General features: G+C 31.1%; 2 protein-coding genes across 2 annotated transcripts in view; both read left to right on the top strand.

Moving 5' to 3' along the window:
- Nucleotides 1-19,511, top strand: part of LOC111089628 (partitioning defective 3 homolog) — a gene marked incomplete at its 3' end in the record, with an annotated part of 40,738 nt that overhangs the window by 15,469 nt on the left and 5,758 nt on the right. Inside the window, exons 7-8 of the mRNA XM_022402486.1 lie at nt 16,197-16,334; nt 17,818-17,957. Of these exons, the coding sequence (XP_022258194.1) occupies nt 16,197-16,334; nt 17,818-17,957 (278 nt within the window). The remainder of the gene's footprint in view (nt 1-16,196; nt 16,335-17,817; nt 17,958-19,511) is intronic.
- Nucleotides 6,630-9,028, top strand: LOC111089629 (partitioning defective 3 homolog). Its single transcript, XM_022402487.1, has 3 exons — nt 6,630-6,795; nt 7,569-7,716; nt 8,909-9,028. Exons 1-3 carry the CDS (start codon nt 6,646-6,648, stop codon nt 8,929-8,931), a joined length of 321 nt encoding a protein of 106 aa, XP_022258195.1. The 5' UTR covers nt 6,630-6,645; the 3' UTR covers nt 8,932-9,028.

Genomic DNA, 19,511 nt, shown 5'->3' with positions numbered 1-19,511 from the left:
AAAGTACCTAATTATACTGTGTTAGATGACAATGAACTACGTCTAGGTATAAAGTATCTAATTCTACTGTGTTAGATGACCATGAACAATGTCTAGGTATAAAGTACCTAATTATACTGTGTTAGATGACAATGAATAATGTCTAGGTATAAAGTACCTAATTATACTGTGTTAGATGACAACGAACAATGTCTAGGTATAAAGTACCTAATTCTACTGTGTTAGATGACAATGAATAATGTCTAGATATAAAGTATCTAATTCTACTGTGTTAGATGACAATGAACTACGTCTAGGTATAAAGTACCCGTTCATTGTCATCTAACACAGTAGAATTAGATACTTTATACCTAGACATTGTTCATTGTCATCTAACACAGTAGAATTAGATACTTTATACCTAGACATTGTTCATTGTCATCTAACACAGTAGAATTAGATACTTTATACCTAGACATTGTTCATTGTCATCTAACACAGTTTAATTAGGTACTTTATACCTAGACATTGTTCATTGTCATCTAACACAGTAGAATTAGATACTTTATACCTAGACATTGTTTGTTGTCATCTAACACAGTAGAATTAGATACTTTATACCTAGACATTGTTCATTGTCATCTAACACAGTATAATTAGATACTTTATACCTAGACATTGTTCATTGTCATCTAACACAGTATAATTAGGTACTTTATACCTAGACATTGTTCATGGTCATCTAACACAGTATAATTAGATACTTTATACCTAGACATTGTTCATGGTCATCTAACACAGTAGAATTAGGTACTTTATACCTAGACATTATTCATTGTCATCTAACACAGTAGAATTAGATACTTTATACCTAGACATTATTCATTGTCATCTAACACAGTATAATTAGGTACTTTATACCTAGACATTGTTCATGGTCATCTAACACAGTAGAATTAGATACTTTATACCTAGACATTATTCATGGTCATCTAACACAGTAGAATTAGATACTTTATACCTAGACATTATTCATGGTCATCTAACACAGTAGAATTAGATACTTTATACCTAGACATTATTCATTGTCATCTAACACAGTAGAATTATATACTTTATACCTAGACATTGTTCATTGTCATCTAACACAGCATGATCAGATACTTTATACCTAGACATTGTTCATTGTCATCTAACACAGTAGAATTAGATACTTTATACCTAGACATTGTTCATTGTCATCTAACACAGTAGAATGAGATACTTTATACCTAGACATTGTTTGTTGTCATCTAACACAGTAGAATTAGATACTTTATACCTAGACGTATTCTACTGTGTTAGATGACCATGAATAATGTCTAGGTATAAAGTATCTAATTCTACTGGTTGTGTTAAGGACAGAAAAGGTAGAATATAGTAAACTGATCAATTAACAGAAATTACATTAAATTGATTGATTTAATATTTCCATTTATTACTGTGTTCGATTATTCCAACAATCAATCGACTGAAGTTGCGATTAAATCGATTGTTACAAGAGCAACCAACGAATCAGAATTAGGGCTTTTGATTATTACTATATTTGGTTATTCTAAGTATTAGAAATATTGCCACCAAACTTTCTTGTTCCGTCTTTGTTAATTATGGTAAAACTACTAAGGCCATCTGCCACTGTCATCAATTTTGAACCGCTAACTTGGTAAATTTATAAACTTAATATGAACATCAGATGTATATAGTGTATAAATTGATTTTTTCAACTATGGCTATTAAACTCCCATCAAATGATGAAGGAAGATGAATATCTAATGTATATATTGATTTTAAGCTCTTAACAAATGACTAAAGAAGTACATTTTCCTAGGAATTAATAACTATAAAGGTGAGCATTACAATGTTTAACGATACATGTAGATCTACTGACATGAAAGGCCAGTAATGAAATGTTTAAAATAACAGGCATGAGATAGCGAAAATAAAGATTTGGTCATAATATTTGAGGTTAAAAAAGATAAAATTTGTGTAGAGATTATGATGATGAACTGTAATACAGAACATTCTTCACATACAAAAGCTATAAATAAGAATTTATAACATTTTGTTTTAAATATTGAGATAAACCTTTCTGAAGGGTACAAGAGCAGTACAGAAAGTCAGCAGAGAGGCAGAGGAAAGAACAATGGGAACAGACATACAGTAAGGAAAGTTTCAGCCCAGCCACTCACCTCCTACCTAGAACTAGACAAAAGAACACACACCAACAATGGTCAGGCCATTACCATAGAAACGAACAGGAAGAGGTGTGTGTGAGAGAGAGAACTAAGGTACTTCATCTACAACCTATAACGGTGAGTATGTGCTTAAATATGTATATCTACATAATTAAAGTTGACATTATCTAATATTGAAATCAAAACATGATTCCAGTTCAACTGGAAAATATGCTAAAGGAAAGAAATGATCTTAAGTATTTGATATTTTAAAATTACAAATGTAAACTTAATGAGGTTATTGAAGAAATACACATACACACTAGCTTACTGACATCATCGAATGTAGGTACTTGGTGCTTCCCTATCTATAATAGTTGTCATCTAACACAGTAGAATTAGATACTTTATACCTAGACATTGTTCATTGTCATCTAACACAGTAGAATTAGATACTTTATACCTAGACATTATTCATGGTCATCTAACACAGTAGAATTAGATACTTTATACCTAGACATTGTTCATTGTCATCTAACACAGTTTAATTAGGTACTTTATACCTAGACATTGTTCATTGTCATCTAACACAGTAGAATTAGATACTTTATACCTAGACATTGTTCATTGTCATCTAACACAGTAGAATTAGATACTTTATACCTAGACATTGTTCATGGTCATCTAACACAAGGACAGAAAAGGTAGAATATAGTGATTGTGTTGGACAGAAAAGGTAGAATATAGTGGTAGAATATAGTGATTGTGTTAAACAGATAAGGGTTAGAGTTGTACTATACTCGGTAAGTAAGAGTTATACCTGCTCTGTACTTGAGAAGTAAAGGTTTGAATTGCATTGTACTTGATATGCAAGGGTTAGAAAAAAAAGTCTAAAAAGTCCTGAAGTTTACAATTTCTTCAAATAGTTCAGTCTTTTTACTAGAAACTTTGTATGGTCTGACCGGGCCAAAGTTCTCAGCAAGATTATAATATAATTCAAAATCACAAGCAGGCAGTATTATCCCACCAAAGTTGTAAAAGTTACATTGAGAAAATAAGTTACTTAAATATTGAATTTGATTTTGAAATGAAAAAAATGTGAGACTGTTCTGAGTGCTCAAAAAATTTTGAAAAACACTTCGTGGAAAATATAGAGAGATGAAACCAAATGCACAAAACAATTGTATTCTTGACCACCCAAAAAAAGCTGGATTTTTGTTGGAGATTAATTGCTATATTCACTTCATTTTTAATTAATCAATGGAATGTGTGTAGTTAAAACTAGAATATTAGCAATCAGAAGAAAGATGCTCCATGTTTAACTTTGAAGTTAAAATGATTGGGGATATGTTGAATCTACATCTCTGTTGGTTTTTTGCTGTTGTGTATACATGAGTTTACAAATGATACAACAAATAATAATTTTTTTTAATGCAAAATGGATTTTTTGTGGAAAACTTTTTGCTTGTTTGTGTTCAGTTCAATGTACACTACTTATAATCCTTGAATATATATTTTGTTTAAAATCATTCTAATTGATTCCTGGGGTTATAAATTGTTTAGTGAACGAAGAGACTGAGAACAGCTCTGAAACACCTGGGATTCGTGGAAAAGATGTAAACATTAGCAATTATCGACATGCTTCATCAGTTAATAACGGTCTTGCTACTAAAGAAACTAAGAATGAAGATTATAAAATAGGCAAAACAAGGACAAAAAAGAGATTACTACAAGGATTAGGCTCAGTATTTAAGTGAGTGTACTTGTTTTTTTTTTTTAGATTACATGAAATGTGTAACAATTCTGTGTGAATGCATGTAATATTGCTTATCAGAACGAGTGTTTTTTGGCTCAACTTTGTGAATTTCTTTACAGTTTTCAATGTGATTTTAAAAGTATCAACTGTTGATGAAATTATTGTTTTGGTATTTATTGTAAAATGTATGTTTAGGAAATAACATATGTTATTTAATATATGAAATAACACAGTTTAGGTTATAAGATATATTGCCATGATAGTTAAATATTAATACTATAAATTTTTCAACAACAATGAAGTTTGGTTTTACAGTATGGTGCATCAACTTGTTGGTGACTGAGTATCAAATCTAGAATTGTGGATTTAAAAAAAGACCAAAACAAATTTATAATACTGATTAGGGTTTTTTCTTACAATACAAATAAGCTTGTGCAGGTAATTAGTCTTAGGTGATTGTATAGAGTATTAACCATGACAATGATGTGTTACAGTTATTAGAATACTTGATTTCGGAAAATGTAATGAAACCAAGAGGACCTTGGTGACACAGTGGTAAGCTTACAGACTTACAATGATAAGACCTGGGGTTTGATTTCCTGCAGAGAGCCCAATGTTACTTTGCTTTTAAACAAACAGATGAGATGAAACTAAGAGAGAAATAATTTTGTGCAATATGGGGTTTTTAAAATATCAGTTGTCAGAGCTAAATTCCTCATTATTTTAGTTACTTCAGAGGTCAATTCAGTGTTTTGAAAAATTAACTAGAATTTTGAATCTCTCAGTTGTTAGAAATTAATATTTAATTGGATGTTTTCATTACTATCCTACTTAAGCTGGATATTGGATAAAGAAAAACGTACAGAGGCTCTAATAAGTAAAGTTATCAAGGTTTGAGAGTGATATAAAACTGTAAGACAACTTTCAGTATTATTTTAAGTTGATAATAGGCAAGATTTACAGGCTCTGTAAAATGGCTTTTAAAATGTGAAATCCACATGATGTGAGATCCACTGAAGTGAAGATTCAGTCCAACAGTATTTGTGACTAGATATGTTGGACGGAACACACGTTATAAGGTACAAGTAGTCAGAATATTTAGTCATACTATTTAAGTTTACTTTTGTTTTCTTGAATAAATTGGTTATTTTGATAATTGGAGAAACTGTGAACATAGTTTTTAGAAGTATATTTGATCTTTAAGCTAGGTTTGGAAAAAATAAGAAGCTAACACAAGATCAAGTAGGAAAGTCATGTCAAGAAGAAGCAAAAGAAGAGCACTCACATATATGGCAAGATACTCAGGAAAAACAGAAAAGGTAGAATATAGTGATTGTGTTAAGGACAGAAAAGGTAGAATATAGTGATTGTGTTAAGGACAGAAAAGGTAGAATATAGTGATTGTGTTAAGGACAGAAAAGGTAGAATATAGTGATTGTATTAAGGACAGAAAAGGTAAGGATTAGAGTTCCATTGTACTGGACAGATAAGGGTTAGAGTTCCATTGTACTGGACAGATAAGGGTTAGAGTTCCATTATACTGGATAGGTAAGGGTTAGAGTTTCACTGTACTGGATAGGTAAGGGTTAGAGTTCCATTGTACTAGATAGGTAAGGGTTAGAGTTCCATTGTACTGGACAGATAAGGGTTAGAGTTCCATTGTACTGGACAGATAAGGGTTAGAGTTTCACTGTACTGAATAGGTAAGGGATAGAGTTCCATTGTACTGGATAGGTAAGGGTTAGAGTTTCACTGTGCTGGATAGGTAAGGGTTGGAGTTCCATTGTACTGGGTTAAACATGACTCCTACCCTGCCAATTTGTTTTTTGTGTCCCCTAGTTTTTGCACTTAATGGTCATAATCTTAAAAACTTAAATCGGATCTCCTCTAACTCTTCTTTTTTCAAGAGAAAACAATTTGTGTGATGACCTTTCCATCTCTGGTATCATCCTAGTAGCCCTCCTCTGAACCCTTTCCAACAACTCCGTGCCCTTTCTGAAGTAAGGAGCACAAAACTGAACACAGTACTCTAAATTTGGTTTAACGATTGATCTATACAATGATATTATAACCTCTTTAAACTTGTATTCAGTACTTTTGTAAATACAACACAAAATTTGATTTGCCCCACCTCTGGCGATGGTACACTGTTTTAAACCTCTTTGCCATAACATCTTGAAGGCTATTCTCATCAAAATTATACTGATAATTCAAATTAGAATATCCAACATGCATTACCTTGCATTTATTATAATTAAAACCCATCTGCCATTTAACTGCCCAACTCACCAAATAATCCAAATATTTTTGTAAAGCAGCAATAGCAGTGTCCTCACAGCAAGCAACACCCAAAACTTAGAAAAATTAATAGCAAGTGGCTCACATATCTAATCCTTATCCTTCTTGAAAACCCTTGGGTAAATATTATCTAACCCAGGAGCCTTTATCATTCTTTGAAATCCTCACTTTTGTCATGAAGTGTGTAGGGAGAAGATATTGAAGGTTCAGTATGATGCCTGCTTCAAGTTATGATTGTTTTAAAACGTTCATTGCATTGGTCACTTTTTACAAAGACTTTAAATAAAATGAGCTGTAAGAATGCGGATCTAGTTACATGGAATATTATGCTACTGAAAAACGTAAAACTCAAGTCCAGACACTCAACATGTGTACCGTTTACAGGTCAATGGAATTGAAATGACTGGTTTATCCCAGACAGAAGCTGTTGGAATTCTGAGAAACATTCCACAGGGAGGATATGTAAATCTGTTGGTTTCTCGACAGGAACTTGTTCCTGCTGTCAATCAAATCCGGTCTCAAGATATGGTCAGCAAAAAACTATATAAGGTATATTATAACAGTGCAATATATAATAAAGCTTTTGAGCTCACTTGGTGTGTGTGACTTACATGTACATTGTCATCAGACAAGAAGAGTTTTATAGAGACAAAACATAAACATTACAGTTTAGGTATTTTAGAAAATCATTTTATTTTTTAAATAAGTAATTGAGTTTACTATAAGGTGTTAAAACAGTGCTAAACTGTGGCAAGAAAATTTATAGTTTGGTTAAAAGTTTACCAGGAAGTGTGAAACTATTCTTCAGTTTTTATCGAATGAAATGGCTTGGCTTAATTTAGCTGAAAAGCTCAATATGTTTTGAAATCGTTTTTTTTCCGACTGTTTTTTTTGATAATACAAAAAGGATAATTTATGATAGTCCTGTGATGGGAGAAAGTCATTAGGATGAAAAGTGGAAGAACTGAGCAAGACATGACAATTAAAAAATACAGAAAAGTAATTGTAGATTTCAAAAACTGTTTACACTTTCAAATCCTTTTACTTTGAGAAGAGGCTACTGAAATATCTCTGTTGATATCTTTAAGTATTTAAAACCGTTTCGAAGAAAATAGTTTATTAAGTTGGATTTTAATTATTTACTGACCATTATGAAATCGTGACAATGAAACACTGAGGTTATTTATGTGCCTCTCTGCTGCGTTAGTAACCTTTATGTCTAGACTGTTTGATGATCTCATTTTAGGGCTACATTAATCCCAGGATTATGTTTCATAACCTGTCATATAATTTTTTCTCTTTCTCTTATCTTTGGATCTTAGCCACCATATCAAGCTGGAGATGGATTTGGGATTGATCGTTTGAAACATAGGGAAATTCTGACATTTTGCATACCATTGAATGACACAGGTTTAGGAATTTGTGTCAAAGGAAAAACCAGTATAACGGCAAATGGTCCAGTAGACTCGGGTATTTTTGTCAAGGACATTATATGTGGTGGTGCTGCATCAAAGGTGGAGATACACTGACTCTTATGTGTCTTTCACTTTTCTTCTTTTTCATGTTACCTCTTAGATAAAAATTAATTTTTATGGCATCTCTCCGACTGAAATATAAAATTTGCTATTAACTTTTAACAGACTTTAGTTATTACCTAACTTTATGAACATTTTATGTATAAACTAATTTCTAGTCAGAGTTTAGTAAGAATCTCTTCGTTATTATGCTTAGTTTAAAATTTTTTGACAGCTTTGTTGCAGTAGTAATAGGCATCTATTTGTCTCAAGAGACAATAGTTTTATTTTTTGGTGCAAATTTAAGGGTTTTATTCATTCAGGCACTTTTTTATGGTAGCTGAAAAGTCCTATCTGGGATATGCAATGACAGAGACATTTGTAACAATCAAAGATGGTTTGTTGTTATGGAGTGGGTAGTGTATTTCTCAACTTCCTGCTAGTTCTTTTAAGTTCCTCTTCATTTGCAATCCCTGATTCGTGAACACGATCCCCCTCTTTTGTTGTACAGTTTGTTTAATTCTGTCATACTCTTATTATTCAACCTCTAGACTTAAAGATAGACATCTAAATAATTATATTTGCATACTTAATTCTTATAAAAAAATTCTCAAAATTATGAAGAGAAACAAAAGAAAAAGATGATTCTTTTTTGGTCATAACTGACTTTTGTTCTTTCTTAGAAATTTCATCTTGTCAGAGTGCAACTTAGCACTAAAAGTGATAATTCAAATGAAAAAGTTTTGGCACAGTGTATTTTTTAACTTTTTTAAAATTTATTTTTTAGATACAGAAAATAACTGTTTACATTTCTCTTTCCCTGATACTTTTAGTAATAAAATTAACATGTTAGTACTAAATATTTACTGCACTCTCCCATATTTGTAAACTAACTACATTACAACATAAACTATAACAGATGTTAAAACTTGTGCAGACAAGTTAATGTTCTATTTATAAATAATTGCTTCTTGAGTTTTGATTGCAAATACTGTGTTATTGCTCAACTTTACTTGACTTCCAGTAGAATCATTCGAAAATAGATAAATAAAAAAATTCTTTATGTCATTTCATTAAATGCTTGAACTATAAAAATATATTTCTAATATTTATTAATACTTCTGTTTTTATGTGTGGGTGGTAATCAGGATGGCCGACTCCTTACCAATGATCAGCTTGTCAAAATCAATGATATTTCTTTGCTAAGAATGACTAACACGGAAGCTATGGAAATCCTGCATCAAGTGGACAACTCTGTTGTTACCCCTAATGTCGTCATGCTGACTATTGCTCGACAGATGTCTTATTTTGATGAGAATGTTGGTCCATTGCCTTCATTAACTGGTCAGAGTAATTCAGTCTTTAACAGTTATAGAAGCTTCCTAAAAAAAACCACTAGCCCATTGGAAAACAGAAGTTCCATTCCAGATAATTCTGCCAAAGAAAATTCAGGAAGTACAGTAGTATTTATTCCAAGTATGAGTGTTAAAAAGTACGATCATGTTGAGAGAGGAAATAAAAGCATCAAAGAGGCAACTTTGACCAACCAGTAAGTGAGAATATAGATATACATTTTACGTAAAAACCTGCAAGTTATTTATGTTACATCTTTTGTAAAGATACCCTTTTATTTCTTTATAATTTTTGCTCTGATTTTAGAAAAGGTGTTTGACTAATGACTAGGTAAAACTTTCAAAAAAGTACTTTGGTACATGAAATAAAGAAATTTTATGTTTAATATCTAGTATGCTGATATTCACAGTGTTAGTGTCAAAAATGTACATTTAATTGTCACAGTGTTTGTTTTTTTTTGTCTCTCCAAAGTAAAAGTGATACTTTGTCCTTTCCCCAAAATATTATTTGATGTGTGTATGTGTGGGTATTTCTCCATCCTCATTCCTACTCTAGAAAGTCACATTGATACATATTTGATTCATCAGGGCACATTCAATGCACGTTTATATAAATGCTTGTGAATTTAAATTAAATATTAAATAAATAAATAAATTATTAAACAAATAAGTGACATATTTGGTACAAAAAAAATCAATTTCTTATTAAATTTGGGAATAGATATACTTTATCAAATAGTACTAATTATTGAAAATTATTAAAACAAATATATACCGTATCCACTAAACTTCACAAAAACATGTAAGTTCTGATGGCACATTTAGAAATATTGCATAACTTTAAATAGTATGTTTCACAGTTGCGTTTCTAAAGATAAGAGTCAAGTGGCTTTTCTGTATAACAGGGTTAACTGTTTTGATACCTGATTTTGTAATCTGGGTAAAGTTAATTTAATGTCTGCTAAGTACAACAAAATGATGACTAACAATTGAATGGCAGTACTTAAATGAAACTTAAGATAGTCCAGTACATTGTTAGCCGTGATGATGTAACTATGAAGATAAAATCTGTACTAACATTTCTATGTCTTGATCTTTTATATTGCTTATAACACTGTAGTAGTTTTAGTTATTAAAAAGTGTCTTATTAGCAACTATTAGATGTTTAACCCTTTAGAGCACTTACATGGTTTGCATAAGGTTTCACACTGAGCTGAGAAAATATAATATGGATACCACAACAGCAGTAAAATGTTTCAGTATTTTTTTTTCTGTTTTTTCGAGACTCTGCTGCACTTGACTGGCCACTTTCTTCCATATACTGCGATTTATGGAATACATAATCCAACTTTTAAAGAATAAATGTATAATTGTAACACATTAAAAGTAGAAAGTTAACAGTTTTTGTCATGTTATATGTTGTACAGTTAATCCTATCCAGATCATGTAATTCTTCATAGTTTTTAATTTTTATTCTGACATTAATTCAACTCTGAACAAAATTCATGACGTAACAATATGAGGAGAACTATCAAATTATTGAACAGTCAATGCTACACAAATTTGTTTGAAATTTTTGACTGTTTTGTTGTATAGTTTGTTCAACTCTGTTAAAAAGCATAATCTTATTATTCAACCTCTAGACTAAAAGTTAGGTATCTAAATAATCACATTTTCACACTCTTTCTTAGAAACCCCCCAGAATTATGTTAGACCTTTTAAGGAGCATAAGCCTCAAATTACTGACTTTTTTTTATACCATTCATTACCAGAAGGGCTCACATATTTTATTGTATTGAGTCATTGTTTTTATCTATTACAAATACTTAATATAAAGAAATAACCAGAAAAATTGGGTGAAATCTCTGATTTTCAATGTAAAATACAGCACTGTCTAGTCTAGTAGGACTAACTGTTACATAGATGGTATTTTTGCTAAGAATCTTTGTGTAACATGTAGAAACAATGACACAATATACATAAGAGTAATCAGTGATGATTGTGTCAGTTTGATGTCAGAAACGTTATGCAGTGAGAGCTATCATATCTATCCTATTGTTCAATTACTCAGTGACTTAGCTCATTTGTTTATCAATCTTATCTAAGTTGAAAGTTGTATTTGAAGTTAGGCCTACACTAGTTTTTGAGTTTATGTTGAAAAGTTTCTTCATGAAATTAGGCCTACAAGTGAGTGTGGCAGTAGCAAACATTTATTGAAGAAATAAATTAATTTATTATCATCATGTCCACTGAACTTGGCAATATTTTTGATATAACATTCTGTCGAACCTGTCCAATGATAGAATAATTGTTTCAACAAAGTTATAGACCAAGAAGCAATTTAGTGCACGAATAGTTTAGAAGAACTTCATTTTGGACCTCATCAGTGATTCTGTGGCTAATGACGCATTAGGGAATGTATGACATTAAGTACATTAGTTATACAAAATTGTCTGCATTGATTTGTAACTTACTTTCTATATTATCTAAATTCTGATGTATTTGTTAGCTTATTTCATCAAAAGTTCTTAAAAATAATTCTATTAATAATATTTTTATTCTGTAAGACATATATATACATACACACGCGCGCACACTTCAGAAGATAAAAAGAAAAATTACTCTCTGTTCTATTACTATTAGTATTGTGTTTGTTGGAGAAATTTTTTTTATATATATTTCAGACTTTCAGTGGATGTTGAAAGTCAATTCTCATTAACAAGAGATGGTATTGGTCGACAAAGTATGTCAGAGAAACGATTTGCTCGGTTGGATGCTCGCTACACTGACACCTATCAATGTAATAAGCGAGTTCATGATGAGCCCAAAAAACACAAGCTTTTGCAGACTGAAGAGCAACAAATGTCAGAGCAGCAGGGAGAACTTGGTGGTGATAGAAGTCAAGAGAATTGTAAGCGTATAAACTTATCTTCATATTACTTCAAGTCTTCTGTAGGGAAGCAATATTTTGCTTGTATAGTTAACTATTTTTAGTAGTTGTCTTGATTTTGTGGTTTACTTTTGTTATTAATATCTTCTGATCAAAGCAAGATATATAAACATAAACCAGAGCTAAAAATTAACCCAGTATTTATTTTGTTTAAAACCAATATTTTCATTCACCGTTGACCTGCTGTCTTTTCTTTTATAATGTGGAATGATAACCATATATACTGTAATTGATTATGTAAGAGAAATTGGAAGGGCATCATTTCCATATCCCCAAGTATAACATATTTGGCTCACCTGAGCAATGACAAATTTTCTTATGCCTGCATCTAAAACTTTAATACTACACTTTCCTCCATATTTTTAAGAATTCAGGATGCATGGTGGTATTTATTCCAAATATGAGTGTTCATAAGTACTGTCGTGTTGAGAGAGGAAATGAAAGCATCAAAGAGGCAACTTTGACCAACCAGCAAGTAAAAATATAGATATACATTTTATGTAAAATTTGTAAGTCATTTTGAAAATAAACCCTTTTCTCTTATTTATTTATAATTTTTGCTCTGATTTTTACCTATTTATCAAATTTATTATTATAATTATTTATTATTATTTATACCTATTTATCAAATTCCATGAATTAGGATACTTAATCATGTGACAATGCATTCTGTACTGTTTCAGTTTTTCTATGTCGCTGTACAGGAAACGTTTTTAGGGCAAGGTTTTGAATAAGTAAGTAACCTCAAGGCTGTTTGCTCTTCTTTCAGTTGTTGCAAAATGCTGATCAAACTTTTCTCATGTCTCATGCTTTCAAGTTCTGAAGCTATCTTTTGAACTTGAAACCACTGGAAAGTTTTAGACATTCAGGTCATGTACATCATATTGTATTAAATTTAATTCCAATTAGTCAAGAATATGAATTTCTAGAAATACCTAGATTTTGAATATATGGTGTAATGTATATATTTTTAATTGTTTGCGTGTTTCTCTTATACATTAATCATTCACATTTATTTTAGTTTAAGCCTAATATGATCAAAATTAGGTGTTGTTGCCCATCCAAGTGAATAAAACACCAGAAGAAAATATGACTAACTGTAATAGCTCATTAGGGCAAGATATCACGGCTATCCTTTATTAAAAGAGATGTATAAGATTACTTGCAAACCAAAATTTTAAGCCTATTTATACACATATGGATGTCTCAATAACTGTGTTTTTAAAGTATCTGAACAATTCAAGACTAATTGTATCATCAACACTGCTATATAAGTGTCTTCCTGCTATTTTCTGTACCAAGCTAATCTGAAAATCAGAGTCAGTGAGTGCAGATATCTATGGTGTAGCTCCGAGCATTTAGTAACATTTAACTACTTTAACTCTATTTGCCAGTGAAATTTGTTTAATTGGACTTTTTGGGAGATTAGCCACCATCATTCGCTTCATCTTTAATTATTCAGTAGAATGTGCAGTTAGAAGGATATTAGCAATAAGAAGAAAGAGGTACATTATAATTATAAACTTTATTGTTCGTAGGTCCCTCCCTTGGGTTGAAGAAGTCAAGCAGCCTTGAAAATTTCTCAAATGTGGTCCAAAAGCTACAGATGGAAAACCAGGACCAGACACCATGTTCTACCCGATCCAGGGGCAAAGTAACAAGAGGACGTAGCTGCAATGCTAGCTTCCGAGCTGCAGTGGACCACTCTTACGAAGGACCTGTCAGTGAAACCTTGGAAACCTGTAAGATGAAATTTGAACTTACTATTTTAAAAAATGAGTTTCTGACTAACTTTGAAACTGACCTTTTGGCTGTGGTACTGTTGTCTGTTGCAGTTATATTGTCAGTTCCTTTTGTATATCCAGATACTAAACTTATTTAAGTTGTGGGTATGCTTGTATCTCACACTAAGGATTTAAAGAGGAATCATGCATTTAAAATGAGTGACAAAATTATGTAATATGATATGGATATATCATATTGGCTCGACAGTTTTTGTAACTTGAACGTTTCTGTTCTGATACTTGTTATTTGATACTGTAGAGCCACAGTTTGCTGAAGATGTATTTAAGTGTATATTCATTGAAATGTTTACATACAAAACTTGAAAACTTGTGTGACGATATAAACACACTAGTTTTCACAATGCTTTCTTATAGGAACCTGACAAAATTGAACTGAAATTGCTATTATGCAATCATTATTATTATTTTATAAAAACACCAGGGCTTAAGATGTTTAAAGAAGTGTTGTTGAATATATCATTAATAATATCTATGATTATTTTGAGTATTAGTCATAAATAAACTTATTTATTTAATTGGCAAGTTCTTTTAGAGGTATAAAATCAAATTCTATTACAAACGATGATACGCGTTACAAACATACGTAACCAGACATTGTTATTTTTCATTTTAAGCAGTTGAGAATATTTCATAGTAGCACAGTGAATATCAGCCTTCCATTTACCTTGTGTTGTTTTTACTATTATTCAGCATGATGTTAATGAGTTAAATCATTACTTTTTATATTTTAAACTTTGTAATATAACTAAAATGTGAATATCTTTAATTAATAATTGTAAATAAATGGATTTAATGTCTTGTAAATTTTGTTTCTATTGTGAGTAAATTATCTAGTTTATCTGTGGTTTTCGGGTTTCTTGCGTACAATTATATTTCCTTTCATTCCTTTAAAGTTATATGAAATGACATTCTCCACCCGTTAATGAGAAACTGAAGCAGTAGCTGTTACAATGCAGAATAACTTCTGTTACTGTGAAGTTTAAAAGTAAAAATCTTTTTTTTTGCTCAAGAATGCAGAATGCAAATAGTTTACTCTGCTTAGAAAGAAATAAAACACTAAATACAATGGTAATAAAAACTTTAATTTGACACAACGTTTCAGGCCTAAACCCTTCTTCAGATGAGGTCTGAATATATATATACAGATCACATTTGGATTTCTTTTAAAGTATAAAAAAGTAAAGTTATTGTTTTGAATCTTGCCTAAGCATATTTTTAATTTACCCAGAACAAGTTGCTAATATCAGTGGTTATTGTTTAACCATTGAATAAATTTTATAGTAAAAAATACCTATAACTTGGCACCTAGCTCTAAAAAAATATTATCAATAAATTAAATCTGAACTTTTCAAGCCAATTGTCATACCTCAAGAATCCTGCCAAATTCCATCCTTAAAAACTAATTCATTTAAACCTAAGCATTATCTAAGCTGTTGAACAGAGTTACACTTTCAATTCTGTCCAGTCTGAGGTTTTTACTTTCATAGAAAAATATTTTAACATTGCATATGCTTGTTCAAATGAATAATATTTACAATTTGTGTAGTTTTACAGCATAGAATTGATATGCTAAGGCAGAAAAATATTTGTACCTTACTGGCTAAGACAGCTTTAGTTTTCTAACAGGTTGTTTTGTCCTTGAAATGGGTTGCCTTCAGATGTGGTAGATGCATTCAGTTTAAACAAGTTGATGAGAAGGCTTGATAAATACTTAAATGATTTTATTTTTATTTTAGAATTTAGTAGATGGAATGGCCTAGATGGATCAGCAAGGGACTTTAAATTACAGGGTTGAATCTATAGATATATATACTTATGTACGTCACACTGACCTTTTCCTTTAAATTTCATATGACATGCTCATTCCTGCTCTTGTAAACTTAACAGAAAATAAAAACTCATACTTTTTATTATTTATGGGGAGAACATAACCAAAATCAATATAAAGCATTAAAAAGTTACTCTTAATAGTTCAGTATTTAAAGTTTTTATTTGTACTTGGTAATCTAGATTTTTAAATATGGTTTGTTCAATAATGTTAAATTGGATCCATAATAGATGAACAGTAACTTTCAATCTAAACAATTAGAGAATTTAATACTGAAAATAACGATTTTTACTTCATTGATTTCTAAGTTTAATAATCATCAAGAATCTGAATATTTGTTAAAAGGCTTTTGATCTAAAGTTTAGAATTTAATTGGTGTTTTAGCACATTATGCTGAGATAAAAAGTTTTATGGCTGTAAGTTTAATTGAAAGCTTACTATTTAAACCAATACTTTAGAAAATGAAAAGTAAGGCTTAAACAAATTATTTAATATTTTCAGAAAGTTTAAAGACAAAAGTTTCTTCAGTAAAAACAACAGAAAAGATACCTCCCTCTGTACGATTAAACCAAAAGATCACTCCTCTCACCTCAAACACAAGAAAGATTGGACGAAAGATTCCAATACAGCTGATGAAAGGTAGGTCTCTCTAATCAGGCATTGTTTAGATTACAACTTTTTTACCAGACATAAAATATAGTAAGTAAAAAAGATACAGTTGTACCTAATTCTTGACTAGTTGAGAAAGATCCTGTAGGTTAGGTTGGTAAAAAACATTACTTCTGTGAAACATTTAAATTTATTGTGATTTTTTAATTGTTAGATTTGTAACAATTGGCTACACTAAAGTATAAAAAACTGCTGACTTGAAAAAAACTATGACATTTCTAACATAGATCACTAACTGTTTACTAATTTGTTAATAATTGTCTGCGTAACTTAGGCTTGTTTAGTATTTATAAAATCATCACTCTTTTCCATTTCATTTTGATGATTGGGATACAGTTCTGAGATATACTTCCAAATTTAATAACGTTTAATCCAGTTTATCAAGTTGAGAAAGTGCAATAAACAATACTTGAGCTGCTTTGGGAAAGTAATATTTTTCCCCTCTGAAGCAGTTAACGGTATTAAACATGTCTGATTTTATTCTCGGGTGACAGTTTTAATTGAGACTAATGGTTTCTTAGCCTGACTAGTACTAAACACTTTATTTGACTATGGTAATTTTAAATGTTGTTATTTTCTGCATTGCTGGATTTGCTACAGAAATTTTGTATGAGCAAAATTACCTCTCGTTAGATTTGTATAAAGAAAAGGCTAAGATTTGTTCTTGTTATTATAATTTTTTTTTCAGTATAATTAATAAGATTTACATCTATCTGAGATAATAAGCCCATTTCTTATTTATAACTACATGTCTTTATTCTAGTACAACAATAAAGAAAACTTAAGAGGTATTAAAGTTTCACTACTTGTTTTTACTCTTTCTATATGACGCTGTCCAGTTTTCCAGTTAGTTCTAACACTTAGGTTTTTCCTGTTTTCTGTTGTTGTTTTTTATGGTGTAGTTTTAAAACAAAACCCTTAGAATAATCTATCAGGGACTCTAAGTTTCAAATAATACCAGCTGATATGACCATACACTGTTGTGATCATACTGATAAGTTACTTGTACTTCTATAAGAAGAAGAATACTCAGAACTACAATACCAATCCTCATCATTCCAGCTAGATAAATAATATCACTTATTGTATCCTTTATTAAACTATATCTGGTTGTAAGTTGTAAAACATTGATGAACTTTGGATACAAAGTCATTTATAAAGAACTGGTTTAATTACTGTCAACTCTTGTCATTTCGTCTGATCAGTTAGAGAGAACGACACCTACTATTTTTTTTTTCTTTCATTATTAAAGAGTTTTAATGCTAAGGTTTTATTACATTCAGATTTTTGTGTGTATTATACTTTGTATTGAAGTATGCTACTTCAACTGATTTTTTATATTTAGCACAACTGCCATGTAGGTCATCAATAAAGTATTTTTTAATAACAAGGTATACTGTATAGCCTCAATATAGTGACAAAAATAGTATATATTTCTGGAATGTTTGTTTAGGACCATTTAGTTTTGGATTCAGCATAACCACAAGGGATAATCCTGCAGGTGGAAACTGCCCCATTTATGTAAAAAATATTTTACCTAAAGGAGCTGCAGTACAGGATGGCAGATTAAAGCCAGGTGACAGAATTTTAGAGGTAAGCATGTATCTTTACACTGATGATGATAGTACCTCTTCATCACTAACTTACACAGATAAATAACTGAAGATAATAGATCATGATAAAATTAAAATCATTTAATTAGTATTGTAACCATTTCATGGATGGTGTGTCACTCAAGCTATGACTCAAAGTTTAATGATGTAGACATCTTTTTCTTATTAAAAATAATATTTCGGGACTACAGAAAAACATTTAATGTACCTAAGTGCACGTGTAGATTATAAACCATAGTGAGGGATACTTTAATCGTACAATTATAAGTACATCTACGTAGCTAAAATGCTTGAAATTAAATGTGTCACATTTTTTATATTTTCAGTAATTTTTTGTGACATGTTTCTATTTAACTTACACATAATTATAATTATATTTCCTTTAAAATACTGTCCATTTAAGTTTTATTCCATCTTTCTCAAATATTTTCAACTGTAATTAACAACAACTTACCTAAATAGTTCTTTATAAAACCACATCCAGTTAATAAGAAGAAAGTACAAATAATATTACGTAGCTTACGTAAGCTAGGATGTGCATATAGTGTAATCCACATGTGAAGATAATTTCTAAACCTTATAGTAGCCCCCTGATGGCACAGTGATAAAGTTGAGGGTTTATAATGCTAAAAGTCAGTGTGTGATCCCTGTGCTGGACACAGGAGGTAGTTCATTGTGTGTAGTTTTGTGCTTAATAATAAAAAATAAACCTTACAGACTTAAGTGTTTTTTCTATCTAGTTGTTTAATATACACATAAATGTATTAGATTGTCACAAGCTGTTTGGCAAGATTTTGGTACTTCTAATATTTACAAGAACATTATGGAGTCGGTCCCAATACTGAAGGATGAATACTGTCTACAATTCCATAACTTGCATATGGGGTCTGTCCCAGTACTGAAGGATGAATACTGTATACAATTCCATAACTGGATGTGCATGGGGTCAGTCCCAGTACTGAAGGATGAATACTGTCTACAATTCCATAACTTGGCAGTATGGGGTCTGGTCCCAGTACTGAAGGATGAATACTGTATACAATTCCATAACTGGATGTGAATGGGGTCGTCCCACTACTGAAGGATGAATACTGTCTACAATTCATAACTGGATGTGCATGGGGTCTGTCCCAGTACTGAAGGATGAATACTGTCTACAATTCCATAACTGGATGTGCATGGGGTCGGTCCCAGTACTGAAGGATGAATACTGTCTATAATTCCATAACTGGATGTGCATGGGGTCGGTCCCAGTACTGAAGGATGAATACTGTCTACAATTCTATAACTGGATGTGCATGGGGTCTGTCCCAGTACTGAAGGATTAATACTGGCTATAATTCCATAACTGGATGTGCATGGGGTCTGTCCCAGTACTGAAGGATTAATACTGTCTACAATTCCATAACTGGATGTGAATGGGGTCTGTCCCAGTACTGAAGGATGAATACTGTCTACAATTCCATAACTGGATGTGAATGGGGTCTGTCCCAGTACTGAAGGATGAATACTGTCTACAATTCCATAACTGGAT

This window comes from Limulus polyphemus, unplaced genomic scaffold, assembly GCF_000517525.1.
Source record: "Limulus polyphemus unplaced genomic scaffold, Limulus_polyphemus-2.1.2 Scaffold6834, whole genome shotgun sequence".
Classification (NCBI taxonomy): domain Eukaryota; kingdom Metazoa; phylum Arthropoda; class Merostomata; order Xiphosura; family Limulidae; genus Limulus; species Limulus polyphemus.
This window is presented reverse-complemented; position numbering and strand designations above follow the sequence as displayed.

Bases quoted from the DNA above. Each gene is read 5' to 3' on its own strand.
- LOC111089629 (XM_022402487.1), top strand. From the start codon at position 6,646: ATGACTGGTTTATCCCAGACAGAAGCTGTTGGAATTCTGAGAAACATT. The intron at 6,796-7,568 runs GTATATTATAAC...TTTGGATCTTAG, and splicing joins TCAGCAAAAAACTATATAAG to CCACCATATCAAGCTGGAGA. The intron at 7,717-8,908 runs GTATTTTTGTCA...GGTGGTAATCAG, and splicing joins AAATGGTCCAGTAGACTCGG to GATGGCCGACTCCTTACCAA.